This window comes from Bolinopsis microptera, chromosome 9 (assembly GCF_026151205.1).
Source record: "Bolinopsis microptera isolate Bmic1 chromosome 9, MBARI_Bmic_1.0, whole genome shotgun sequence".
NCBI lineage: Eukaryota > Metazoa > Ctenophora > Tentaculata > Lobata > Bolinopsidae > Bolinopsis > Bolinopsis microptera.
This window is the reverse complement of record NC_087080.1, coordinates 14976817-14999169: the sequence shown is the minus strand read 5'-3', so window position 1 is coordinate 14999169 and position 22353 is coordinate 14976817. Positions and strand designations below refer to the sequence as shown.

Sequence of the window (22353 nt, the reverse complement as noted above, 5' to 3'; positions counted from 1 at the left end):
CAGTTCTGATTGCAACGTTTTAATTAACAAAACCCGTGACTGTAAATATTTGGCGATGCAATAGTTACTTATGCTGACCAAATTTAAGTTTCGAACTGATTTTTTAGCTTAACTCTTATGATTTTGAGTCAATATACCAATTTTTGGACATGTCTGGGATTTTCCTAAATGTGCGAAATTCATTAAAGCCTAATACAGGTGAAATAGATTGCATATTTTTTGCATCAGATATAATACAGTTATCTAATCTATAGAGTTGTTATTCATATAATACAGAATACTGACATTTTGTTGTAAAAAAGAATGATGCGTGTCTTATTTTGTTTTCTCTTTTTCCAAATTTAACATCTAAGAAATTGTGAAGGAAGCAAACACTTCAAACCATCCCAAATATGGCTCGGTTGTCTGTTGAAATTGAAAATATCCACGACAGTTCCACATGACATGAAGATGAACTTTGTCAGTTTATTAAATCAGTAGAATCCTGATAACAAGCCTGGTGTTTCGATATCCAACATTATTCTGTCTCATCCAAATTGCATAAACTGATTTAAGGTTCAAGTGTCGTTCTATCGAACCCAAAATGATAATTCCCTGAATAATATTGTACACTGTATATTATATCTCAGTTCTCACTACTATACATGGACGATATCTCAGGGTTCTACTGCATTACAAGTTTACAAATTCTCGAGATAAAAATACCGTTGATTAAATATCCAAGGTGGAATATCTAAATAAGTTGATTACTTCACATATTTTCAGCGACATGGAGCTAAAAGGTCAGATACTAATCTACTCGGAGTCTGGCTGTAAAGAATGTATGAATATAAAAACAAAGCTGGAGTCCCTACTGCTGCCCTATGTTGAAGTGGACCTGGTCAATCACCCTGACCGTCGTATTGAGATGGAGAATTTAACTGATAGAGACACAGTCCCTCAGATATTTTTCAACGATCATCACATCGGTGGTTATTATGATTTGATCGACTTAGAAACCAGTGGTCAGCTGGACTCAATCATTGATCAAGTGAAGAATACACCCGTCCCAGACACTGCCCCCAAACCAGCAGAACACAGCCCTAATTGTGATGGTGAAATTGTTGGTTGGAACAGAATAAAACTGGAGAGTTTGCTAGTAAAATTGGCCGACCAGGGCGTTCTTTCGTCTCACAGAAAGATGTTTACTGTTTACCACTGCTCATTCCATGGTAAGGACCTTATTGCTTGGCTGACAAGCCAAGAGATGTTGTCCTATCAGGACGCTCTAAACACAGCAGGTGACATGGTAAAAGAGGGACTTGTAGTCCATGTAACTGATCCACAGCACCCGTTTGCAGACAGTTCTCAGCTTTTTAAGGTTGTTGGTGCTGATTTCCCGTCGGCCCTGAATGCTGGGATCACACAAAGCTGCGGTGATCAGTCAGCAGTTCAAATCAGTGAGAATCTCCGGAGGATAATGACGTCACTGTCAGGGCGGCACATTTCAGAAGAAGGATACAAAGTGGACTACGAGGGGATAAAAACAGATGTTGAGTTTGCTAAGTACGTGATGACTGCCCAGTCTCTGCAGCGGGTGAGTCTTGCAGGGATTTCTAAACAGGCACTGATTGCCATGTTCATCAACATTTATAACGCATTGGTGGTTCACGGTATTGTCAGTAGAGGTGCCCCTTCAAACCATTATGTAAGATACAAGTTCTTTAAAAACGTTAGTTATGTTATAGCCGGGCACAACTACTCACTAAATGAGATTGAAAATGGAGTGTTACGTGCAAATCGCAAAGGAATGGCAGATTTAAGCAAACCATTTCCTGTTGGAGACCCACGATTGTCAGTGGCTCTGGAAAGTCCTGAACCCAGGGTACATTTTGCGTTGAACTGTGCTAGTAAAGGATGCCCTCCGATACGATTCTACTCCCCTGACAAGCTAGATAATCAACTGAACAAAGCTACAAAGAGTTTCCTTTCTTCGGGGGGCTTTTCAGTGAACAGTGACACTCACCAAGTTTCTTTGTCACCGATATTGAAGTGGTACAAGGCCGACTTTGGTAAATCAGATGCCGACATGTTGAAGTGGGTTTGCGGTTTTGTAAATAATACTGATGAGGGTAGAGTATTACAGGAACTTATTGATACTAAACAGTTCAAAATAGTTTGGCAGGATTACGATTGGTCGTTAAATCATTGATTTAATTAATCAATATTAAATATCCGTTTATATAGCAGTGAGTTTAAAGATTTTTTTTCTGTCAGAGTTATAATACATTTTATAATATCTAAACATTTATTGATTTATTATTGGTTGGAGTGCTAAATAGTAAATTGTTGAGTTGATTTATATATTGTTTGAGGATGATTGATTTTTTTTTCCAGATCAGATTTTTTTGGCATTATTTGAATAAATTATTAAACGTCTTTTATTTGAATCAGAAAAGTTGCTTCTTCTAAATATGACCATGATCGAATGACAAAACATTCTCCAAAATGTTGTTACTCGCCCGTATCATACTCATCACATTCTGATTGTCATCTCAAGATAATTCATTTTGCTCAATATCGACTATCCATTGCTTAAATACAATTTTGAAGGTTGAGTTTAGATATTTGAAACTTTCACCCTGTTTAATAAACTTTAGTTCTTGGCCGCTAGAAAAGCCTCTATTGAATCAAGTGTACCCTTAGCTAATGTCTGATAATCAAGAAGATAAGACTGAAACTGTGAAGACCTGTGACAACAATACTGCAACCAACAGTTTGAGTCCTCAGAATAACAAAGAAACAACAGATGCCAATGTCAAAGAGGATGAGTGTAGTAAACTGTTGGAAAATCTAATTGAAGATGAGGAAGCCGTCAAATGCAATGATGTCGACAAAAAAGCCAATGAGGATATCAAGGACTCAACTGATATAGTAAACGATTGTGAGGCCTCGGCCGCTCAACCTTCAGACATTATGATTAATACCGTAATGGCTAAGAACGATGAAAACAAAGATATAACTGAAAATAGCGAGCCAAAAGAATTAGATATTACTGATAGCCCAGCCGAAGACATCAAGCAGATTATATCTATAAAGGAAGAATTCAAAGAAACGCAAATAAAAATGGAAGTGACTGAGGGTAAACAACCTGACGGCCATCAAACGAGAAATTTATTCGAAACAGTAGGACTAGTTCTTCGTTCAAGTGCAAGTCAAGCAGATTCAAATCTAGAAACAGAGGAAGTTATCGAGCCGAAGGATGATAAGAATCACTCGCCTGATTCTACTCTCAACGTACCTGAATCTGCACAGGAAGGAACACCGTCTTACTGTGAATTCTGTGGCTTCCCAGCTGCTAACCCTGATGTTTACCGTAACCACATGAAATTCCACGACAGAACTAACGCAACATACACCTGCTATATCTGCAGTATGAAGTACAAGAAGAGGAGCACTGCGGTGGAACACTACCAGAACACTCACAATCTCACTGAAGCTGAGCTACGGAATTGTCAGACTTGCAAGTATGTCACTTCGGATGAAGCCGGTCTTAAAGAGCACATCCGGAAACATTTTCTAATCCGACCGCACGCCTGTGGTATTTGTTATCAGTCATTTGCCACTGTCCACAATTATCATCGACATATGGAAACAAAGCATACGGATGTAGAGAAAACCGATGTTGGGTACACCAAGCCTATTTCTAAGAGAAGACGGGGTTCAAATATTAGTCAAGGTAGAGCTTCTAATTCTAATAAAAGGTCCAGGCAAAATTCAAAAGTAGAAGAAGTTGTTAAACCATCACCAGAAGAAAGCAAAAGTAGTAAGTCAAAACCAGAGAAGCCAAAATCACCGGCAGAACCTGAGCCAGAAGAACCCAAACCAGAAGAATTAAAACCAGAAGAATCACAGCCAGAAGAATCACAACCAGAAGAATCCAAACCAAAAGAATCCAAACCAAAAGAAGAAGATGATATAATCCAACCGAAAAACTACTTTGTTTTGCCGACCAAAACGTTAAATCTTGTATGCTCATTTTGTGAAACTACCACACTCAACAAAAGGGAACTTAGTCAACATCTTTTGTCAAAACACGGGGATGAAATCATAACCCTCAAGCCTTTCTGAGTAACAGGGGGATTATTTGGACAATGTTTTTAGTTAACTTATTACTTTTTATTTCACCGTACAATTTTAATTTTAATTTCTATTAATTCTACGTTAGGTTGTTTGGTTTTCTTAATCAAGAAGTACTACGAATTATTTTGTTTTCAAAGCCTGTTTTATTCACAAAACGCAATATACTTAAATCTTATATTCATTTCATGATGTCAGTGCAATTTTTATGGCATTTAAAAGGGCTCATAATGTTAACAATTTCATACAGCATTACTAACCAATGATTTCGTTTTTGTAATCAGGATGTCGAAACTTGGAGATCAAATAAAAAATGAATTAGAGAATTTTGGACTAGAAACGCCGGAAGATGACGTCATGACAAAGTTGACAGGGATGTGCTCCACTTTAGCCATCAATCCGTCAGATTTCGCAGACGAGTGGATGGCATTCTCCATCAACAATTGGTCAGTGTAATAGCTTGATAAATTGACTAGTTTTTAGTTAGTTCTTATTTTTGACTAATTTAGTTGAACCCCTGAATTTCATCATCCAGTTCTTTTAAGCAGCGGAAAGAGGGTGCAATATTATTGTATTTGTATCAATTGTAGAAATCTCCAACCTCTACCTTTCTAGTAATTTAGATTTGGACATGGAAGGAATAAGCAAGTTTGAGATGTTCAAGATGACGAAAATGAACCAGTCTCCTGCTGTAAAGAAAGAAAGGAAGAGCATTAAACTGAACGCAACGACCCATATCGGAGATCTGTTTGATGATATCCTGGACGCTTACATTCCTGAATCTTCGCCCGTCAGGACCTCACAGTCACAGGTACGGTGATAATACGAGTTATTCGGAAAATATTTTCTGTGTAATCAATTTTCTGTTTGCTAATGTCGCGAAGACACCGTTGAAATAAGTAAGTTGTTATTCACTAAATGAAATCTTATCAGCAGTAAGATATTTACTATTATCTAGAGTTCCACTACAGGGATTTGCATTTTTAATATTACCATTAATTCCCAGAAAAGGCCGCTAGAAAATCCTGGTTCATTCCGTGTACCGAAAGTCAGTAAAACTCCTACCCGTGCCCCACGTACGCAATCGAGAACTAACAGTTCCCTACCTTGTTCTCTTTCTCCCATCAACGCCTCACCTTCTCAGACATACAGCCAAAGAAAGGGCTCAGGTTGGTCGCTGTTTAGCGTTACATTTTATACACATTTAGTTAATTAGTTACACGTGTAGCTGAGCTAGTGTTTTGGTTTCCGACCATTTTGTTGAACCCGATCATTTGGTACCACAGATGTCAGATTGAGGAGTAAAAATGAAACACTATATTTTGAAATGCAGTTTGTATTCCAGCTGCCAATGATTTGTCGAAATATGACTTGACAGTCTAGAATAATCAGAATAAAATTAACAACTCAAAGCCCCTTGCAATTGAAATCAAATGTTATAGCTATCATCTATCCAATATAATCCAATCATTCTCGTCTCTTTGTCACACCTATCCAATAACCATCATGCTAGGTTTGCGTACACATCAATTGCAAACGAAAGGTCTCAACATATAGAGCATGTCCATAAAAAATTGAAATCACCTTTGATTACCCAGATAATATAATATGTGCTCATCGGTCGAACGACTGGATGAAAGTTAAGCCGAGGCTTCAAGCCTCAAAGGCTTGAAAACTGGATTGGGTTTATTTTTCAAGTATAAAGCATAGAGTTTAGGCGTGCACCATGTTTCAGGACGGGTTGCGTGTGGTGATCTAAAACTAATTCAGTTTTCTAGGCTTGGACTTGACCCGGCTTTCGACCAGTCTTTCGACCAGATGAGTGCACATACGAATAATATGCTACAGATAAATTTTCAACCGTTAAAACCTTCCGGCCTAATCACAACCATTTTTTGCGACTGATGTGTTCACATTCATGATCCATGTAAACTTTGGACTCACACTCACACACCCTAAACATTGTAAGACCTCTCCTTGTTCCTCGTGCCTCTGCTCTTAACCTGTCCTCTGAGATCTCCCATCAGCTCCTCTTTGTTCCAGGTCTCTGGAGACTCCGCAAATCCCTTCAGCACGTCGTCCAGCAAGTCTGTTATGTCGAGTATGGCTTCAGAGTCTGAGTCCCTCTTTATCTCCTCCGGCTGATGTTTAGCTGGAATAGGTTCCTCTCCTTGTCCGTATGCCAGCCTGTTGAATTTTCCTTCTTTGGCTCGCTTGGTCTGTTCCACGGATACAACAGCTGGATTCTTGCTCTTCGGTTGTCGGAACGCAAAGAATGACTGGCTGACAATACCAGAAATCATTCCCAGCAACAAACAACACTTGAGTGGTTTCATCTCTGGAGCTCGGTGAAGATATGATGCTGAGTCTGTCGGTTCCCAGCGTAAAAAGTGTAGAGCTTCCAGCTGCGTCTGGTTTAAATACATTTTCTTTCCTTTTGTTTTGGAGGTCACCCTTTGTCAGGGTGGACAAAACGTTAGTGCTCCACTCCTTAATTACAGAGAAAACAGATTAATTGTGTTTCCGTATAGAGCGTCCAAGCGGGTTTTCCTATTATTTTGTGAGAGTTATAGAACACATCATTAAGCGGACAAGAAAGGACCCTTTTTACCAACTTTTCGAAGTCTTGAGATCTTAAAAGGCGTAAATAAAACGCCAGGCGATCTTGGCTTTCTTTAATTCACGATTTTAAAAGAGGAGCAAGAAATCAATCAAAAAATAAACAATAAAAGTGTTCAATGTGACCAGTCACTAAAACCAACTCTTTCTCATTACCCAACTTACATCTCTCTTTATTCAGCAGATTGCTGTCATGTTGGCTTTATTTTCTCCCTTATTTTCAATCCAATCTTAATATTCAACTCGCATATTCAACTCTCCTCCCTGTTGTATCACAATCTTATCACCAACAACATACTACAACATAACACAAGACATTGGAAACACGTTTAAACACGCACAATATTAAACGAGATATTATCGTGAACATAATATTTAACACATACATTACAGGAGATATAGTGAACACGTTTAACGAAGGAGGATTAGATCCGGTAACGGATTGGTCCGGACAGGGTGGTGGTGTTAAGATCACCCTCCCCTCCTCTGCTCTTACCAAACCATACCAGTATATGTTCCAGAAGGTAATATATTTAGAGCTATGTTTCGTTAAAAACCAGTGACCTGGTGTCAAAGCTCGTGTGAAGCTGTCAAGCTCGCGTTAAGCTGTTTTAAAAGCTCGTGTATTATTTTGAGGAGTTCCTTGATTCGTCTCGTGGGTAGTAAAGTGTCTTCACTCTGCATGAAATTAAAGCATGTTATAGCAATATGATCGTCTGACATACATATTTAAATGTGTCTGTCTACAATCGACCTTAACATCTAAATATCATGGATGGAATAGGCTTCTAATATGTCCAACATTTAAATGCTTCTTCAATATTCGTCGCCAACTTCCGTTTTCCTTTTAAACCGCCACTTACGTTAAATGCTTACATGATTTGTCAGATTTGTGACGGTCACCACCCTGTCTCAGCCCTGTCTAAACCACATAATCCTCCCTCAGCTATCAGCCAAAGCAGAGTCACTGGACGAGCATCTGGATATTATGGGTGAGATGTTGGCGACACACCACGGGGTTCAGTTTGAGAACCTGGCTAAACCTTCTCAAGGGGAGTGTCGAGTGGTGGGCAGGGTCTGCTGTGATTCAACTGGTTAGTGTGGTATATACTAGTGTAATATAGTGTAGTATAGTGTAATATAGTGTAATATTGTAGTGTAATATAGTGTAGTATAGTGTAGAGTGGTGGGCAGGGTCTGCTGTGATTCAACTGGTTAGTGTAATATATAGTGTAATATAGTGTAGTATAGTGTAATATAGTGTAATATTGTAGTGTAATATAGTGTAGTATAGTGTAGAGTGGTGGGCAGGGTCTGCTGTGATTCAACTGGTTAGTGTAATATATAGTGTAATATAGTTTAATATAGTGTAGTATAGTGTAGTATAGTGTAGAGTGGTGGGAAGGGTCTGCTGTGATTCAACTGGTTAGTGTGGTATATACTAGTGTAATATAGTGTAGTATAGTGTAATATAGTGTAATATTGTAGTGTAATATAGTGTAGTATAGTGTAGAGTGGTGGGCAGGGTCTGCTGTGATTCAACTGGTTAGTGTGGTATATAGTGTAATATAGTGTAATATTATAGTGTAATATTATAGTGTAATATAGTGTAATATAGTGTAGTGTAGTGTAATATAGTGTGATATTTTAATCTTTTTCTTTCTTTTTTAACGGTGTAATCCTTTAACATTTTGTATATCTTGCTCCGCAAAGTTTCTTCAATCGTAAGTTATAAAACGCATTGATCATTACTTTAAGCGGCAGGCTAGGGGGTCCTAGGTGAACTAAGCTATGATATGCCGGAATACTGAATAGAATTAATTGGTTTTCTGGACAATGGCTCAGAAGGTTGAGGCTGGATTTAACAGTTTTTATCGTTCGGGATCGGAAATCACACGTACAATTCAATTACACAAAAAATATAATCTATAGGCAGCGATATCGAATATCGATATCTCATGTTATGAAATATTATCAAAGTTTTCCGATAAATTGAAAAAAGTATCATTTCTAGTATGTATCTTATCCTCTATCCAAAAAACATGAAACCTCCAATGTGGTTCTGTTCGACGCGATGTGGAGCATTCGGGAACCAATACTTTAAATGATGAAATAAATGACCCCAGTTTGATTTAATAATACCCACGCACAAAATGAACTGTTCATTTGACTATATTTGGACGATGTCTTTGGAAATGTCCCTCTTAATGCGTATTCAAGTTTCGACACGACCCCCGACCCTATGTTTAGAAGGTTATATAGATAATATTGTATATAATATAGCTCACTGGTGTTCCCTGACTTCTTGCCTTCTTGCGAAGCGGTAGTAACTGTAGTAACTGTAGTAACTGTAGTAACTGTAGTAACTGTAGTAACTGTAGTAACTGTAGTAACTGTAGTAACTGTAGTAACTGTAGTAACTGTTCCATCCATCTAGCCGTTCTCACATTGGCAACTTATATTTTCAATATTCTTCACGCGTATATGAGCGGGACATTACCTTATTTCATTTCACCAGGTAAAATGAACGCATCCTCGGTTGTCCTGGAGGGATCCCTTGATGTGAGTTATGGAAAGAGAGTCTCGGTTGATCTGCGAGCTTTGGACAAATACGCGCTCTTTCCTGGGCAGATAGTGGCTCTTGAGGGTACTAACCCATCTGGTAAGTGAACCACTTTATTAGCTGAATATTATCTAATAAAGGAATCTATTTAAAAGGAATACCTTTACTAGATACCTTTACTATACAGATTGTCAGTATATATTTATTATACCTTTACTATACTGTATACAGATTGTCAGTAGCAAGCAAGATACATATAATTATAAATCAAATTTAACACAGTTTGTGTTGAATTACGTTCGCTGGAAATTCATTCCTGGCCAAAGTCCAAAAGATGATAATCAATTATAAACCTAATTGGAAGTTGCTGCTTTGATATGTATTTTGTAATATTGAACTGTCATTGAATTATTCCATTTTAGGACGCAAGTTCATCCCAACTAAGATTCTGGATCCTGTGCCACTAAAAAAGAAAGTGATAACTTCAGACAAGCCTGTAACTATATTCGGAGCCTGTGGTCCCTACAGTTCTCAAGACAGTCTCTCTTATGAACCCCTAGCAGATCTCCTTACGGTAACATTCAGTAGAAGTCGAATAATTAGATTTTGAATTTAGATTTAAAAATTCAAATAAATTTTACATCAATGTATTACCATTAAATTTTACATTTTTGGAACCTTGTGTAATTTAGCTGTCCATTTGACCCAACCCTAATGTAGTCGACTCTATACAATACCACCTATGATATTATGTAATAAAATTATGAGCTTATCTTTTTGTGTATTCGCTGTGCTAGATATTCTAGATAATCGTAATTGAATTGTTCTAGGAAACCCCACTTCAAATATCGGAAATATTTGTTCTGAACATTAAGGGGACATATACAAAAAGCTTTTAAATGTCCTGGCCATGCTGTTAACTTCATATTAAGAAAGTATACATAAAAACAATAAGATTTGATACATTAAAAATTATTTTTGATGGTACTCACTTTCGAAAAAATAAATATTCCTATTTCGAAAGTTTTGAAAACTTCAGTCTGTCACTGTTATACCGATCTTTCAGTCATTTTGAACGTTTTTTGGCTGATTTTTTTACTGAATATTACTAACAATCCGTACAAGACGCCATTGAAAGGATTATATAATTGAACAATAAATGACGAAGTTACAGACCAAACAAGGTAAAACAAAAAATTAAAATTTTAGCCTACTTCTAAAGTTGTACATTTCACCAATCACCCGGGTCAGCAGATATCGCTTCAAAACAGCATGGCCAGGACATAAAAGCTTTTTGTATATATGTCCCGTTGAGCTGTATCTGTAGTATCGTGAAATATGCTGACATTAAATGTAACTAGGCTAACGAAATAGGCTAACACAGTAGTTGGCACCACCACAGCTCAGTACCACCACAGTACCACAACATTACCACAACATTACCACCACTGCGCCAGTGCGCCACAGTACCACCAATTATGATATAATAGAGCTGAATTTCAAAGAAAGTGATCATGCAGCACAGAACGTGCTCCTAAGTGCCTTATCCAACCCAAATTGATCGCCCATATCAGACAACGGGCGATAACCTTTTCATTGACAATACAATAGAATTAATGCACGTGTTGTGCACGTGTTGTGCACGTGGTGTGCTATGATGTGGGAGCTAGTGCCCACGTGCACACTTCATCTCTTGTACTTCCCGTAATGGTAGAAGTCACTGTAAGGTGCAAAATGCACTAGATGTATCTGTATACCACTTTACAAGTGCAAGTCTCGCTGTCTGGGTTACACCTAATCTACCTTATAACAAGACAGCTTGTAAACTTTGGTGGTGCTCGTTTGTGAGATCTTAGCAGCTTGACAATTGGACAAATGCCACAATCACTAAATAATCTTAACAATTGGACAAATGCCACAATCACTGTACTGTTAGTTCAACATATTATATACAGTTTAAGTGATTCCAAATGTTCTTCTTTCCAATATTCCCTCGGCTGATTGATTGGAATTTCATTAATATATCAATATTAGGTTTTTAATCTTATACTAAACTCTAAAGTGACCGGTATGGGAAACAAGCTGGATGATGTATCTTGGAATGTTTGGGTGCTCAATATTACCTTACATGACCAACATTGTATACTACATTCTTTTGCGTTACACTATATTTGGTACGTGATATATCTCCTCAACGCCGCAACATTCCAGAAAGTAAAAGAAGAACTCCCGGACGTGTTGATACTGCTGGGCCCCTTTGTGGACGTCAAACACCCCCAAGTAGAGAAGTGTGATGTGGGGGAGATGACGTTGGAGGAGCTGTTCGAGAGTCAGATTAGACACATTCAGCAGAACATACCTGATTCTACTCATGTAAGAATGATTGAGATACAACATCGTGTTTAAAACAATAAGTTGTTTAGTGTTGTTGTGGCTTATTATATCGTACATTATTTCAAGTGAAAAGTGTGTGGTGCATAATTTACGTAGTGTATGCTAGGTAAATTCAGATAAATGTTCAAGTGCATAGTATTGCTAGTATTTGCTTAGCAATATCGTTAGATTACTTGTTCGACAATACTGATGCGGCACTTCTTATGGAAATTATCAATGTAAATACTTGTAATGGATATTTATTAACAATGAAGTGAAACGACGTGTACAATTTTTACATCACATATGATCATTTTATCGCAATTATAGTTTTACATCGGCTCTTCACTGCCTTTACCATACTTCCAATAAGTGGGGATTGCATTTAATCGATTAATTATCTGGTTTAATAAACTCCCGAACCCCTCTTTTCCCTCAGTTGGTAATAGTACCCTCACAACGTGATGCAGCCTGTAACTTTGTCTACCCTCAACCTCCACCAGACATGAAAATAACCTCACCCACTGTCACCTTCGCTGCTGACCCCTGTGTACTGGAGGTTAACGGCGTCTCTCTAGCTATGACTAGCACTGATGTTTTGTTTCATCTGAGTTCCGAGGAGGTGTTTAGAAATTGTTTGATTTATATTTTATAATGTATTATATATACATTATACATCATAATGATTGATTGATTGGGGGACTGGTCCGTAGTACCAGCCAATGTTTACTCAAAAGTAATATACATATAATTGAAATAAGTTAAAATATTCATCCCCGAGGGGCACGCAGATTATAATTGTGATGTTATCTATTAAAACTATTCAATTAAAATTTTATTGGTCAATTAAAATTTTATTGGGGTTTGTGTAATAATGTATATTGTATATGATGTGTCCATTGGAAACTGTCCAAATGTGTTCTTTAATTCATGAGGCGAAATCTCAGTCTCAATTAAAGATTAAGATAGCGTTTCCAAGAAATGTTACAACAAAGTCCGTAATTTCTTATTTCAAGCATCTGTCTAACAATATTTCCTATCCCCAGATCTCACACCCTCCCGGATCTGATAGAATGGGTCGACTAGCTGGACACTTGCTACATCAACAAACCTTCTACCCTCTGCACCCTTCATCTGAAGATGTAAACATTGATTACCCACATTTCATCAAACATGCTTTCTTCGAGTCAAAACCCAATATTCTGTTGATACCCTCAGATTTAAGGTATTTTGTGAAGAATGTACAAGATACTGTTGTGATTAATCCGGGAAAGTTAGCGAAAGGTTCGGGGACTTATTTCAAGTTATACGTGAAAGGCTCCGAACAGATTACTAACTCTACTTTCGTCAATATTGTTAAGATTTGAACACAGATTTGTTTTTAACTTTAGATAAGTTTTAATATGATTTTGTTGCTTAATGTTTGGACAGAGGTTTTTAATCTTGTAATTGTCGCATGAGATGCAATATTTATATTTGAGAATTGAAGCCCTCCGGCGAATTAATATGAATGTCGGACCGCGTTTTAAAGCAGGTAAGATTGGGGCTAAATGCGCGTTACTTAACAATTTTTGGCGGTTTATTTAATCTGTCTTTGTAAATATTTATTACATATTTTATTAGAATTTGAATTGTATGCAGAGTACTATTTCTATATACTTAATTCGACTATTCGAGCGTTTGAATTTTCCGTGCAGCTTCTGCCTCACCTATGAACTTGAGTGTAACCTTGCGTGCGCGGCTTAATTCCCCAGAAAATTGCAGTCTTTTCCATGGAAAGCACGATTTCGCGCACGACATCACAACATCTAAATGTTTTCGTTTTGATGATATGAGGATCTGTACGTGCCTGATGGCGCTAGTTGCTACACCACCACAATCTAGAATCTAGTATCTACAATCAGTCCACTTAGTATTTACCATGTAACTTTCCAAAGTCAAGTCTGAACAAGTAAAACTAAAATTCACCAACACGTCTAAGAACTAAATCTATACATGAAATTTCGTTAGACCTTTAAAAATAATCAGCATTAAATTAATAAATGCATTAAAATTACAAACCGAATGATTTTCAGGATTACATGATGGTGCAAGGATTCGAAAAAGTCACACTTAATAATTCACACTAAAAGAATACCGAGTTCATTATTTTACTCATTGAGGTAAGACAAAATAACATCAATGTCATCGGAGGATCCTAGATAAATAGGACACCGCTGGTGAAGTCCCGTGGGTATCAAGTCCAGTACCCTCTCGTCACCTCTCCCAGTAACGGACTTCCCGCCAGCCTGAAAAGCAATCGTGAAATTGTGTATGCTTACAACTTATGTTTCTGTTTAAAAATGGAATTTAATACTAAATCTGTAAAAAACAGGATAAAAACTAAAGGAAATAGTAACTGCATTAGTCGTACCTGTTCTACAATGTAAGACATGGGATTGCACTCGTACAGTAGTCTCAGTTTACCGTTGGCAGCGGTTGAGTTGGCCGGGTACATGAAAACCCCCCCGTAGCAAATAGTGCGATGCACATCCGCAACCATCGACCCGACGTACCGAGCAGCTTTCGGTTTACCACCGTCTTTTGGGAACTTGCAGTCATTCAGGTACTTCTGTAGTTTGCTGTCCAGGTATTGAGCGTTTCCTTCGTTGGTGGAGTAGATCTTGCCCTGTAAAATAAAATGTAAAATAACTCCATGTCAGGGAATCGAACCCTGGTCACCCGCGTGACAGGCGGGTATACTCACCACTATACTAACACGGAGATGTCCATTTTGAAAGTTGACTCATGTAATCGATTTGTAATCTAGGCAAAGTCTCAACGGATGATTATTGTGCGGAAAAAAAAGAATGTAAAAGAACTCCATGTCAGGGAATCGAACCCTGGTCACCCGCGTGACAGGCGGGTATACTCACCACTATACTAACACGGAGATGTCCGAATTGAAAGTTGACCTAATTAATTAATTCGTCACTCGTAATCAACGGAATGATGATCATGCAGAAAAAAAAATTATGCAAAAGAACTCCATGTCAGGGAATCGAACCCTGGTCACCCGCGTGACAGGCGGGTATACTCACCACTATACTAACACGGAGATGATCAAATCGAAAGTTGACTCATACAATTCATTGGTAATCTAGGCGCAGTCTCAACAGATGATTATTGTGCGAAAAAAAGAATGTAAAAGAACTCCATGTCAGGGAATCGAACCCTGGTCACCCGCGTGACAGGCGGGTATACTCACCACTATACTAACACGGAGATGTTCACAACGAAAGTTGACCTAAGTAATTCATTTGTAATCAACGGAATGATGATCATGCAGAAAAAAATATGCAAAAGAACTCCATGTCAGGGAATCGAACCCTGGTCACCCGCGTGACAGGCGGGTATACTCACCACTATACTAACACGGAGATAAAGACATTGAAATTAGACTCATAATATTTTAACGAAAATTTTCGCGTCAATAAGTTTTACGCCAAAAATTTGGACTAAATAGTGGACTAAATTTTGCGGACGTAAACATGTTTTTATGCCAACTGTAATACAAATCAGCCTTAACATCTTATGCTTATGATCTTAAATATCCTTTAAGGCAAAAATAAAAGTTCCCTCGAACCAGATTTGAACTGGTGACCTAAGGATTACTAGGGTTGAAACCGTTACAGTCCTCCGCTCTGCCAACTGAGCTACCAAGGGGATATATGATAAATTACTTTTGTAATAATAGTTGTACTATCTATTGTAAGCTATACTTTCCGGAATTTACGAAAGGCTTATGAATAAAACTTGATATATCTCAATTCTAATAACATAAAGCAGAAAATAATCGAGGGTTTAATCATTTCTCTGAGACACAGCGAGGGTTTGAGAGTACGATTGTGCGCGTTCCAACTTTCAAGTTGCGTAATAGCCAATATTTTAGATTACTTTTATCACTGTTTATGTTTTACAGACATCAATGATCATCGATCAAGATGCTTCTAATTGAAGTTGATCGTCTGCTCATCAACTTGATTGAATTTCATAATGTTGCATCAGTTTTATACCTGGGGATCTCAGGCTTCAGTGTTCATAAACACTGATTGAAGATATGGCGGAATGACAGGCTGAGTGCCGCCCATGAAATCAGTTTTGTGAAGCAGATAAGGTACATGATGTTAGTTTTAATCGATTTGATTACAACTGAATCGGGCATAGAGTTTGGATTTTAATCTAGGGGAGAACAAACCAGGCAGGAAATTGTAAGAGTCACTGATCGAGTTACAAGTCGCTATAAAATAAAATTTGCAGAATTTCTCATCTTCGTGTTATAAACCTATTTATATAGTTAACACGAGACTCAAATGGAGGCATAAGGGTACAAAAATTTAATTCGGACAATCTAGAATTGGAGAGAAGGGACGGAGAAGATAAGCCCACAATTTATTGATTCAGAAATTCTTTCGGAGGATGAAATTTGTTCTGAAAACTTTTTAAATTATTAAAACTGACCATATAGTTTTGGCTTTATATAGATTTCATGGCTCACTTTTATGCCAGGTGCAATCGAAATCCCATCATCCCAATGAGAAAACGAAAGCAGGTTTCTGTCCAGTTCTAATGTACCATCACAATAGTGACTTTAATATATGTATATTATACATATTATCAAGAAGTTGATTTCATCTAAAGGCCTCTTCTATGATGTAGCCACCAATTTTGGTACATCCGCCCCAGGACTTTATAAAACCGAAGTAACGTTAAACTGACGAACTTGTCAGTTACATAACACGTGACGTCATAACACGTGACGTCATAACACGTGACGTCATAACAAGTGACGTCATAACACGTGACGTCATAACACGTGACGTCATAACACGTGACGTCATAACACGTGACGTCATAACACGTGACGTCAGTCGAGCAAATGAAATCAGTTAACTCGGCCAGTATGAATTATCTTGGGAACTTATGGAGAAAGTGTCGACGAAATTCTCGGGTGAAACGGGAAACTAATCTGAAGTAATGCATACCAATGATAACTTATATTTCAGTTTCTCGTGTGAAAATATTTGATTAATGAATTAAAGGTGTCTAGACTGGAACACTCTGTGCCATGAACCATTCTTTCGCACTTAGATACAAATATTGTAAGTCATCCCCAAATAAACAAGTAACTTGAGTATCAGTAATTGAAGTTATGAACTAAAGTGTATCTGATCCGTGACTGATTTCCAAGAAATTCATGGTTTCCGAGAAACAGATTTCTGGATATTATGAAAGGTTTATTGGTAGTTTTCAAGTAACTGCTTCTGACTTATGTGCAAGCATACTTACTGCTTAAACATTCTGAAAATAATGAGAATTCTTCTAACAACAATTTTTACTGTTTGCGCGGCAAAAATGTTTTACAATTAAGTAGAAAAATGTGGAGTATTGGAAATTAGCAACTTCTCTTGTTTCGATGGTTTTACCGATATGAAATTACTTTATTGACGTTTACAAATTTACACTTTGCCGATAGTTTAATTATTTTGAAATATTCAGAAACAATGCAAGGTATGAGAAATGCGTAAAGCATGTCCAAATTTCAACATTACTTCATAAAATTTGGATAAAATGCAAAATATGTCAGTTTATCTGGAAACCTTCGTGAGGGATATAATATAACGGTTTAACAAGTTTTTTGTTGTTGAAAAAGTCGAACTCATTTACTGCAAAATTGTAGTTTTACTTTCAATTACAGTTTTATATTATACTGCAAATTATTATGACTGAAATTATTATTACTGTAAATTTTACTGTCTGACAGGACTAATAAATTACATTCCTAATAAATGACAGATGGAGGGTAGAAACTTTCGGACTATGATCGGCAATATGTCAATTTTCAAAACTCGGCCTCATGATTAAATTTAAGTTACAGTAGTCTACTTTTCAGTTTTAAGAAAGAAACTTGGTGCAATTCCAGCAAATAATATCCGCTGGAATTCTAAAAATTCGATATTTTTTCCCCATAAAATTCAGTTTCTGTTGATGTTACTACGAGTTGGGATGTTTTTTAAACATGTGAATTGTGAAAGCATTATCATAATTATGATGGATTGCAAAGGATATCTCAACACTGCTATACAGTTAAAAGTGGAGGATAAAATATCAACAAAATCCAAAAGTTTGCTATATCATCCCATATGATATCATTCCACTGGAGACTCAATAAATACCTTAGTCGGGATTCTCATGTTGGAAGCAGTAAGCAGTACTGGAGACTCAATAAATACCTTAGTCGGGATTCTCATGTTGGAAGCAGTAAGAATAAACTCTCCAATAGAAGGATCCAGAGTGAAGCCGTTAACACCGTGACCAGTTGAGAGGACCATCATACACGCTGTTCCAAACACACAGTACCCCGCTGCTACCAGCTTGTTGCCTGGGGGAGACGTTTATTTGATAATGTTATACCAATTGGTGAATAAACGTAATAAATAGATAAACTGAAACTTTGAAAAACATGGCCCCTCAGCCCTCACGGTGATTTATCGTTCACGCACTGATGTTTTCCTGAACAGATTTAAAGACCTTTTGATAAAAGTCACCCGTAACACGTACACGCACGTTACCATGGCAATATTGTTCTCCGCTAGCATGAAAAGTTCTAGATTTTAATTGATTTCAGAGGAAACTGAGATTTCAGAGGATACTGACCGTTATGGATGGCCATTTTCATTAAAAGAAGGGTGGACCAGAAATGGGGTCATTAGCTGAAGGGTGGGGTAAAATAGAAAGGGCGTTATTTAAGGACAAGGATTTGTCTTCGCTTGAGAGTTTTTAAAAGATCGGAAAATAAGTCACCTATTGTGGAACTCCCGTCCAATTCAAGATTTCATATCATTTAAAACCGAAATAGTTGAGAAAGCTATTCATACAATCTAGATTTTCACAAGAAAATCTAATAAGAAAATTCCGCTAGGATAAGGTGTTTTGTATTCATGTTAAATGTTCAGCAGCGGCGTGATACAAATCAGGAAAAAATAAACAGGATATTTTTAGAACTTTTTAAAAGATTGAACTGATATGAGCTATTAATCGCGATTATATTAAAATCTAACATCTTGTATGGTAACTGGTAGGTTGCACAGATATTCCTTAACCATTATTGTTCCCAGCTAGTACAGATTCATAATCAACATTCCATTGAGAAACTGTTAATACTGGACAGTGGAGACATTTTTAAAGGTATTCACAATTCTATTTTAAGTTTTGGAACCTAGGTATCATTCTAATTTCGTTCCCGGACGAAATACTACTCAAGATGCACGGTAAGCAAGTGACATTCACACTTCAAATATTAGTAGTGAATACTGAATAGAGATTTCAATAATTTAATTACTTTACTAGAGCAGCTCCATTGGTCCAGCTTATACGACGGCTGATATGAGTGTATTTCTCAATAACAACCACATAATCAACACCAACATCAAAAAGATATTTCCTTGTGTTTCAAGTATGATAAACACAAACAATGCCCCGTCAAAGATTGCACCACCTCTCACCTACCCGTTACTTTACGTTAATAGGACGGACAGTTCGTGGTATGTGCCTATTAACAACATATCTTACACCGGCGTTTGTCTGTAAACGCCCTCACATACGTTTGTCATCTTGTCAGGGAAATTTTCAAAATTGCTTTAACTATTTTCTTGAAAACAACTTATTGTTATAGTGGTACTTTTAGTGCTTTAACCATGCGTCAACCGTGCCTTAAGTCACTTTTTAATGGGTGTCAAACGTACGTCAGCCGTGTGTTGAGTCTCCGTCGACAGATTACCAAGTTGCCAGGGTAACGGATGCTGAATTAATGAAATGGCAAGTTGGCAAACCACTCTGACACAACAACCCAGGTACAGTGTTACTGCTTACTTTTCAACTGTTTTACATCATAGATGTAAAATTTAGAGATGAGAATAAAAGGCTACAGAGTAATGGGTAACCCCCTTCGAATTGAGCCAGGTCCATAACGTCTCAGGGACAAATGGAAATCACGGCATTTGCGGGATCGCGATTTTCCCATTCTTTGCAACAAATTTTATATGTCGTCTGTTTGGCTTGTCGCGGTATCGCGATTTTTGGCCAAAATAATCGCAATTTCTTTTGTCCCTGTAACGTCTGGAGAGTGGAGAATGTGGGTGAGTGGCATGGTGGGTGGGTGGTATGGTGGGTGATATATTGGAGCGGGATCTCAGATTCTCAGTTCTAAAAGGTCCGTCATCTCCAAATTTTAACCTAAGTCATTTAAAGAGTTCCGCACGTTTGACATTACGTACTTTTTGCCGGATAACTTACGTAATTTTAATCTTACCATCAAAATGGCTACAAATATGGTCTTATTATCAGTTTGTGCTCATGACCTGGAAATTACCAAGCTGTACTGATGGAAGAGCCGATCTTCACTTCCGTTGCTGCTGTCCAGTGTCCAATAAGCACTGTTTTCCATCTGACATAGACCAGAACAAAAGACTATAGACTCGGCTACTAATTGTGGTTACGTAAATATGTTTTGACAACTAAAAACGATTAAGAAATTCGCTTGCAGCTTGCAGCAGCAACCAATGAAATTCACGGATTGCTTTCATGTAGCAAAACAAATTGACGTCACTAAAGTGTTAAACTATAATTACAATACCACAAATCTTTCCATGAATCTTTCAAATTCATTCATGTAACTCTAGATTACGTGGAGTACGTAGATTACGTCTTGGTGCTGCGTCAGCTGGATGAGACTTGACACTTTTTTTACGAACTTTGTCCTTTATTTAAGGCCTTTGTATAAGACCAATAAGCATCCTGTGGTGAATAATACCAACTTTTCCTTTCCTAAACGTCGACTCTTAGATATGTTTTCCAACGGCCTCATTTTCACAGAAGTTGAAGTTCAACTTCCCTTGCACTCTATCTTAGTCAAAAAACCATGTTTAGTCTTTCAGTGCACATGGTAACGTCATGTCAAGTGACACTGACAAAAGACCAATTATAAACGGTCTATCGATTACGGTCCACGGAGGTTTCCCATCTCAACAACTACCCAGCCATGCGTAATCTGCAGTCTGCACAATACCCCCATCATCAGCAGCCCTGTTACCGTTAGATTTACTGCCCAGCTTCCACCACCCCACAAGGACAGCTTAGCGTCAGGTTACGGTCGAGTATCACTACATTACAGGTGGCACTATCATCAAATACGCCTGCACTATACTGTACCCTAATGAGAGTTTACTATTAGTACAATTAAGGGCTGTCAAGGACTGACGCACGGCCGCGTCCTCATTGTGACAGTGAGATGTTGCAAAATGCCGGACATGGGCGCAAGTTGAACGCCGGGCGTTGGTTGGCCGGGGTCCCCCCCATATTTCGTCCTTATATGGGGAGGTCAGTCGACAGTGTTGGTTTATAACCCCGCCACTTTCATTGGGAGCTCAGATTCGTACGTTGTCGCGACTGGTTAGTTTTCCTGATAAGCTCTGGTCTTAGACCTACCAGATGTTGCCTCCCATTGGATTAATTTAGAGCTGGCGTACTCAGTGTCTTTATTCTGAATTTTTGTATCCAAGCATTTTAATCCGGCAATAACTATTAGGTGCTTGGTACTATAATATATTCATAAGTTATAGGTGGAGCCATGTTAGACAGGCCAATATTGCATATTATTTTTATTAAATTATTATGATTAAATTATCATCGTTTTTATGAAATATTTCATCGACAAATTACGACACAAAAAAATCCTATGCTAATTCTGCAGAAAAATGGCCATTCTGTAGAATTTTAAATAGATAAGGTGATTTTATTTTCTCTTGGAAATTTTAATGGTAAATTTTGTTCCTTAAGCCACCAAATCGGAAAATAATTTGTACTTTTGATGACTTTATTGTTAAATATTAGCGTAGAATCTTGAATAGACAAGATGATTTCACTTTCACTTAGTTATTTTTGTAATACATTCCAATTTTCATTTCTTAAATCAGAAAATAATCTTTACTTTTGATGACTTTATAAGGTGAGATGGTAACGTGGTTCTGCCAACTCAAGAATTTATAAAATTCAACATTCCATGTTTTTAACAAACTCGGCCACTTCAGAAAATTTAGAAACCAATGATTTCAGTAAGCTCAGCGATAAATCCAGGCCCTGAGGACCTGGCCACTAGTGCTTGCAACCTGGTCTAGGGCTAACCACAAACATGTTGCGAGACTATCTCAGTACGGGCCGCAGTCTTCTTTTAAGCCGCAGTCTGCTCGACTGTTAATGTGGATAATTAAAAACAGACAGCCAATTTCAGCGGTGCTATCGCCCACTTCAATTATTCTTCCCCTGTCAGAATAATTGGTGAACATATTTCCTTTACAGCATGGAGTGCTGAGCAGCCATTAGGCAGTTACAACTGTCTACTCAGCACTGTTTAATATGCTATATCCAGCCACCATTCGGGTGGAAGTTGCACTATTCGTTTCTAATTTCCTGTATGTAGATTGCAGAGTGAACTTATATCGACCAATCTCAAGGCCGAGGGTATGAACTGGAAATTGCTATTAGTATTAGTCCACTATAGCCACTATTAATACCGTCATTAGGTCTCAACTTGTGTTGAGTTTACTAAATATTGTCTAAGTATTGCCGTGCATTCCTTGAAT

The 22353-nt window shown here is 37.7% G+C and overlaps 4 protein-coding genes and 6 non-coding genes across 10 annotated transcripts in view; 3 read left to right on the top strand and 7 right to left on the bottom strand.

The window, feature by feature from the left end:
* Positions 1-700: 700 nt before the first annotated feature.
* LOC134821467 (uncharacterized) lies at positions 701-2656 on the top strand. The gene has a single exon (XM_063832219.1). The coding sequence runs from the start codon at positions 770-772 to the stop codon at positions 2189-2191; it is 1422 nt and encodes a 473-aa protein (XP_063688289.1). The 5' UTR covers positions 701-769; the 3' UTR covers positions 2192-2656.
* A 32-nt stretch (positions 2657-2688) lies between these two features.
* LOC134821426 (zinc finger and BTB domain-containing protein 41-like) lies at positions 2689-4110 on the top strand. The gene has a single exon (XM_063832168.1). The coding sequence runs from the start codon at positions 2689-2691 to the stop codon at positions 4108-4110; it is 1422 nt and encodes a 473-aa protein (XP_063688238.1).
* Positions 4111-4214: 104 nt separating this feature from the next.
* On the top strand, positions 4215-13387 carry LOC134821466 (DNA polymerase alpha subunit B-like). Its single transcript, XM_063832218.1, has 10 exons — positions 4215-4565; positions 4735-4930; positions 5126-5288; positions 7132-7262; positions 7685-7832; positions 9257-9400; positions 9724-9875; positions 11513-11674; positions 12114-12296; positions 12721-13387. Exons 1-10 carry the CDS (start codon positions 4405-4407, stop codon positions 13039-13041), a joined length of 1761 nt encoding a protein of 586 aa, XP_063688288.1. The 5' UTR covers positions 4215-4404; the 3' UTR covers positions 13042-13387.
* A 250-nt stretch (positions 13388-13637) lies between these two features.
* LOC134820347 (uncharacterized) overlaps positions 13638-22353 on the bottom strand; it is a 52872-nt gene continuing 44156 nt past the window's right edge. The window contains exons 6-8 of the mRNA XM_063830654.1: positions 17947-18095; positions 14088-14342; positions 13638-13962 (exon numbers count right to left, since the gene is read on the bottom strand). Coding sequence (XP_063686724.1) covers positions 13825-13962; positions 14088-14342; positions 17947-18095 — 542 coding nt within the window. The 3' untranslated portion in view covers positions 13638-13824. The remainder of the gene's footprint in view (positions 13963-14087; positions 14343-17946; positions 18096-22353) is intronic.
* On the bottom strand, positions 14366-14437 carry Trnad-guc (transfer RNA aspartic acid (anticodon GUC)). The gene has a single exon. It is a non-coding gene; the product is annotated as a tRNA-Asp (tRNA).
* Positions 14535-14606, bottom strand: Trnad-guc (transfer RNA aspartic acid (anticodon GUC)). Its single transcript has one exon. It is a non-coding gene; the product is annotated as a tRNA-Asp (tRNA).
* Trnad-guc (transfer RNA aspartic acid (anticodon GUC)) lies at positions 14700-14771 on the bottom strand. Its single transcript has one exon. It is a non-coding gene; the product is annotated as a tRNA-Asp (tRNA).
* On the bottom strand, positions 14867-14938 carry Trnad-guc (transfer RNA aspartic acid (anticodon GUC)). Its single transcript has one exon. It is a non-coding gene; the product is annotated as a tRNA-Asp (tRNA).
* Positions 15022-15093, bottom strand: Trnad-guc (transfer RNA aspartic acid (anticodon GUC)). The gene has a single exon. It is a non-coding gene; the product is annotated as a tRNA-Asp (tRNA).
* Trnay-gua (transfer RNA tyrosine (anticodon GUA)) lies at positions 15290-15379 on the bottom strand. Its single transcript is given in 2 exon segments — positions 15290-15325; positions 15343-15379. It is a non-coding gene; the product is annotated as a tRNA-Tyr (tRNA).

Coding starts and splice junctions, on each gene's coding strand:
- LOC134821467 (XM_063832219.1), top strand. CDS start 770: ATGGAGCTAAAAGGTCAGATACTAATCTACTCGGAGTCTGGCTGTAAA.
- LOC134821426 (XM_063832168.1), top strand. CDS start 2,689: ATGTCTGATAATCAAGAAGATAAGACTGAAACTGTGAAGACCTGTGAC.
- LOC134821466 (XM_063832218.1), top strand. CDS start 4,405: ATGTCGAAACTTGGAGATCAAATAAAAAATGAATTAGAGAATTTTGGA. Junction 11,675..12,113: donor ACATACCTGATTCTACTCAT/GTAAGAATGATT, acceptor CTTTTCCCTCAG/TTGGTAATAGTACCCTCACA. Junction 12,297..12,720: donor TTCATCTGAGTTCCGAGGAG/GTGTTTAGAAAT, acceptor TCCTATCCCCAG/ATCTCACACCCTCCCGGATC.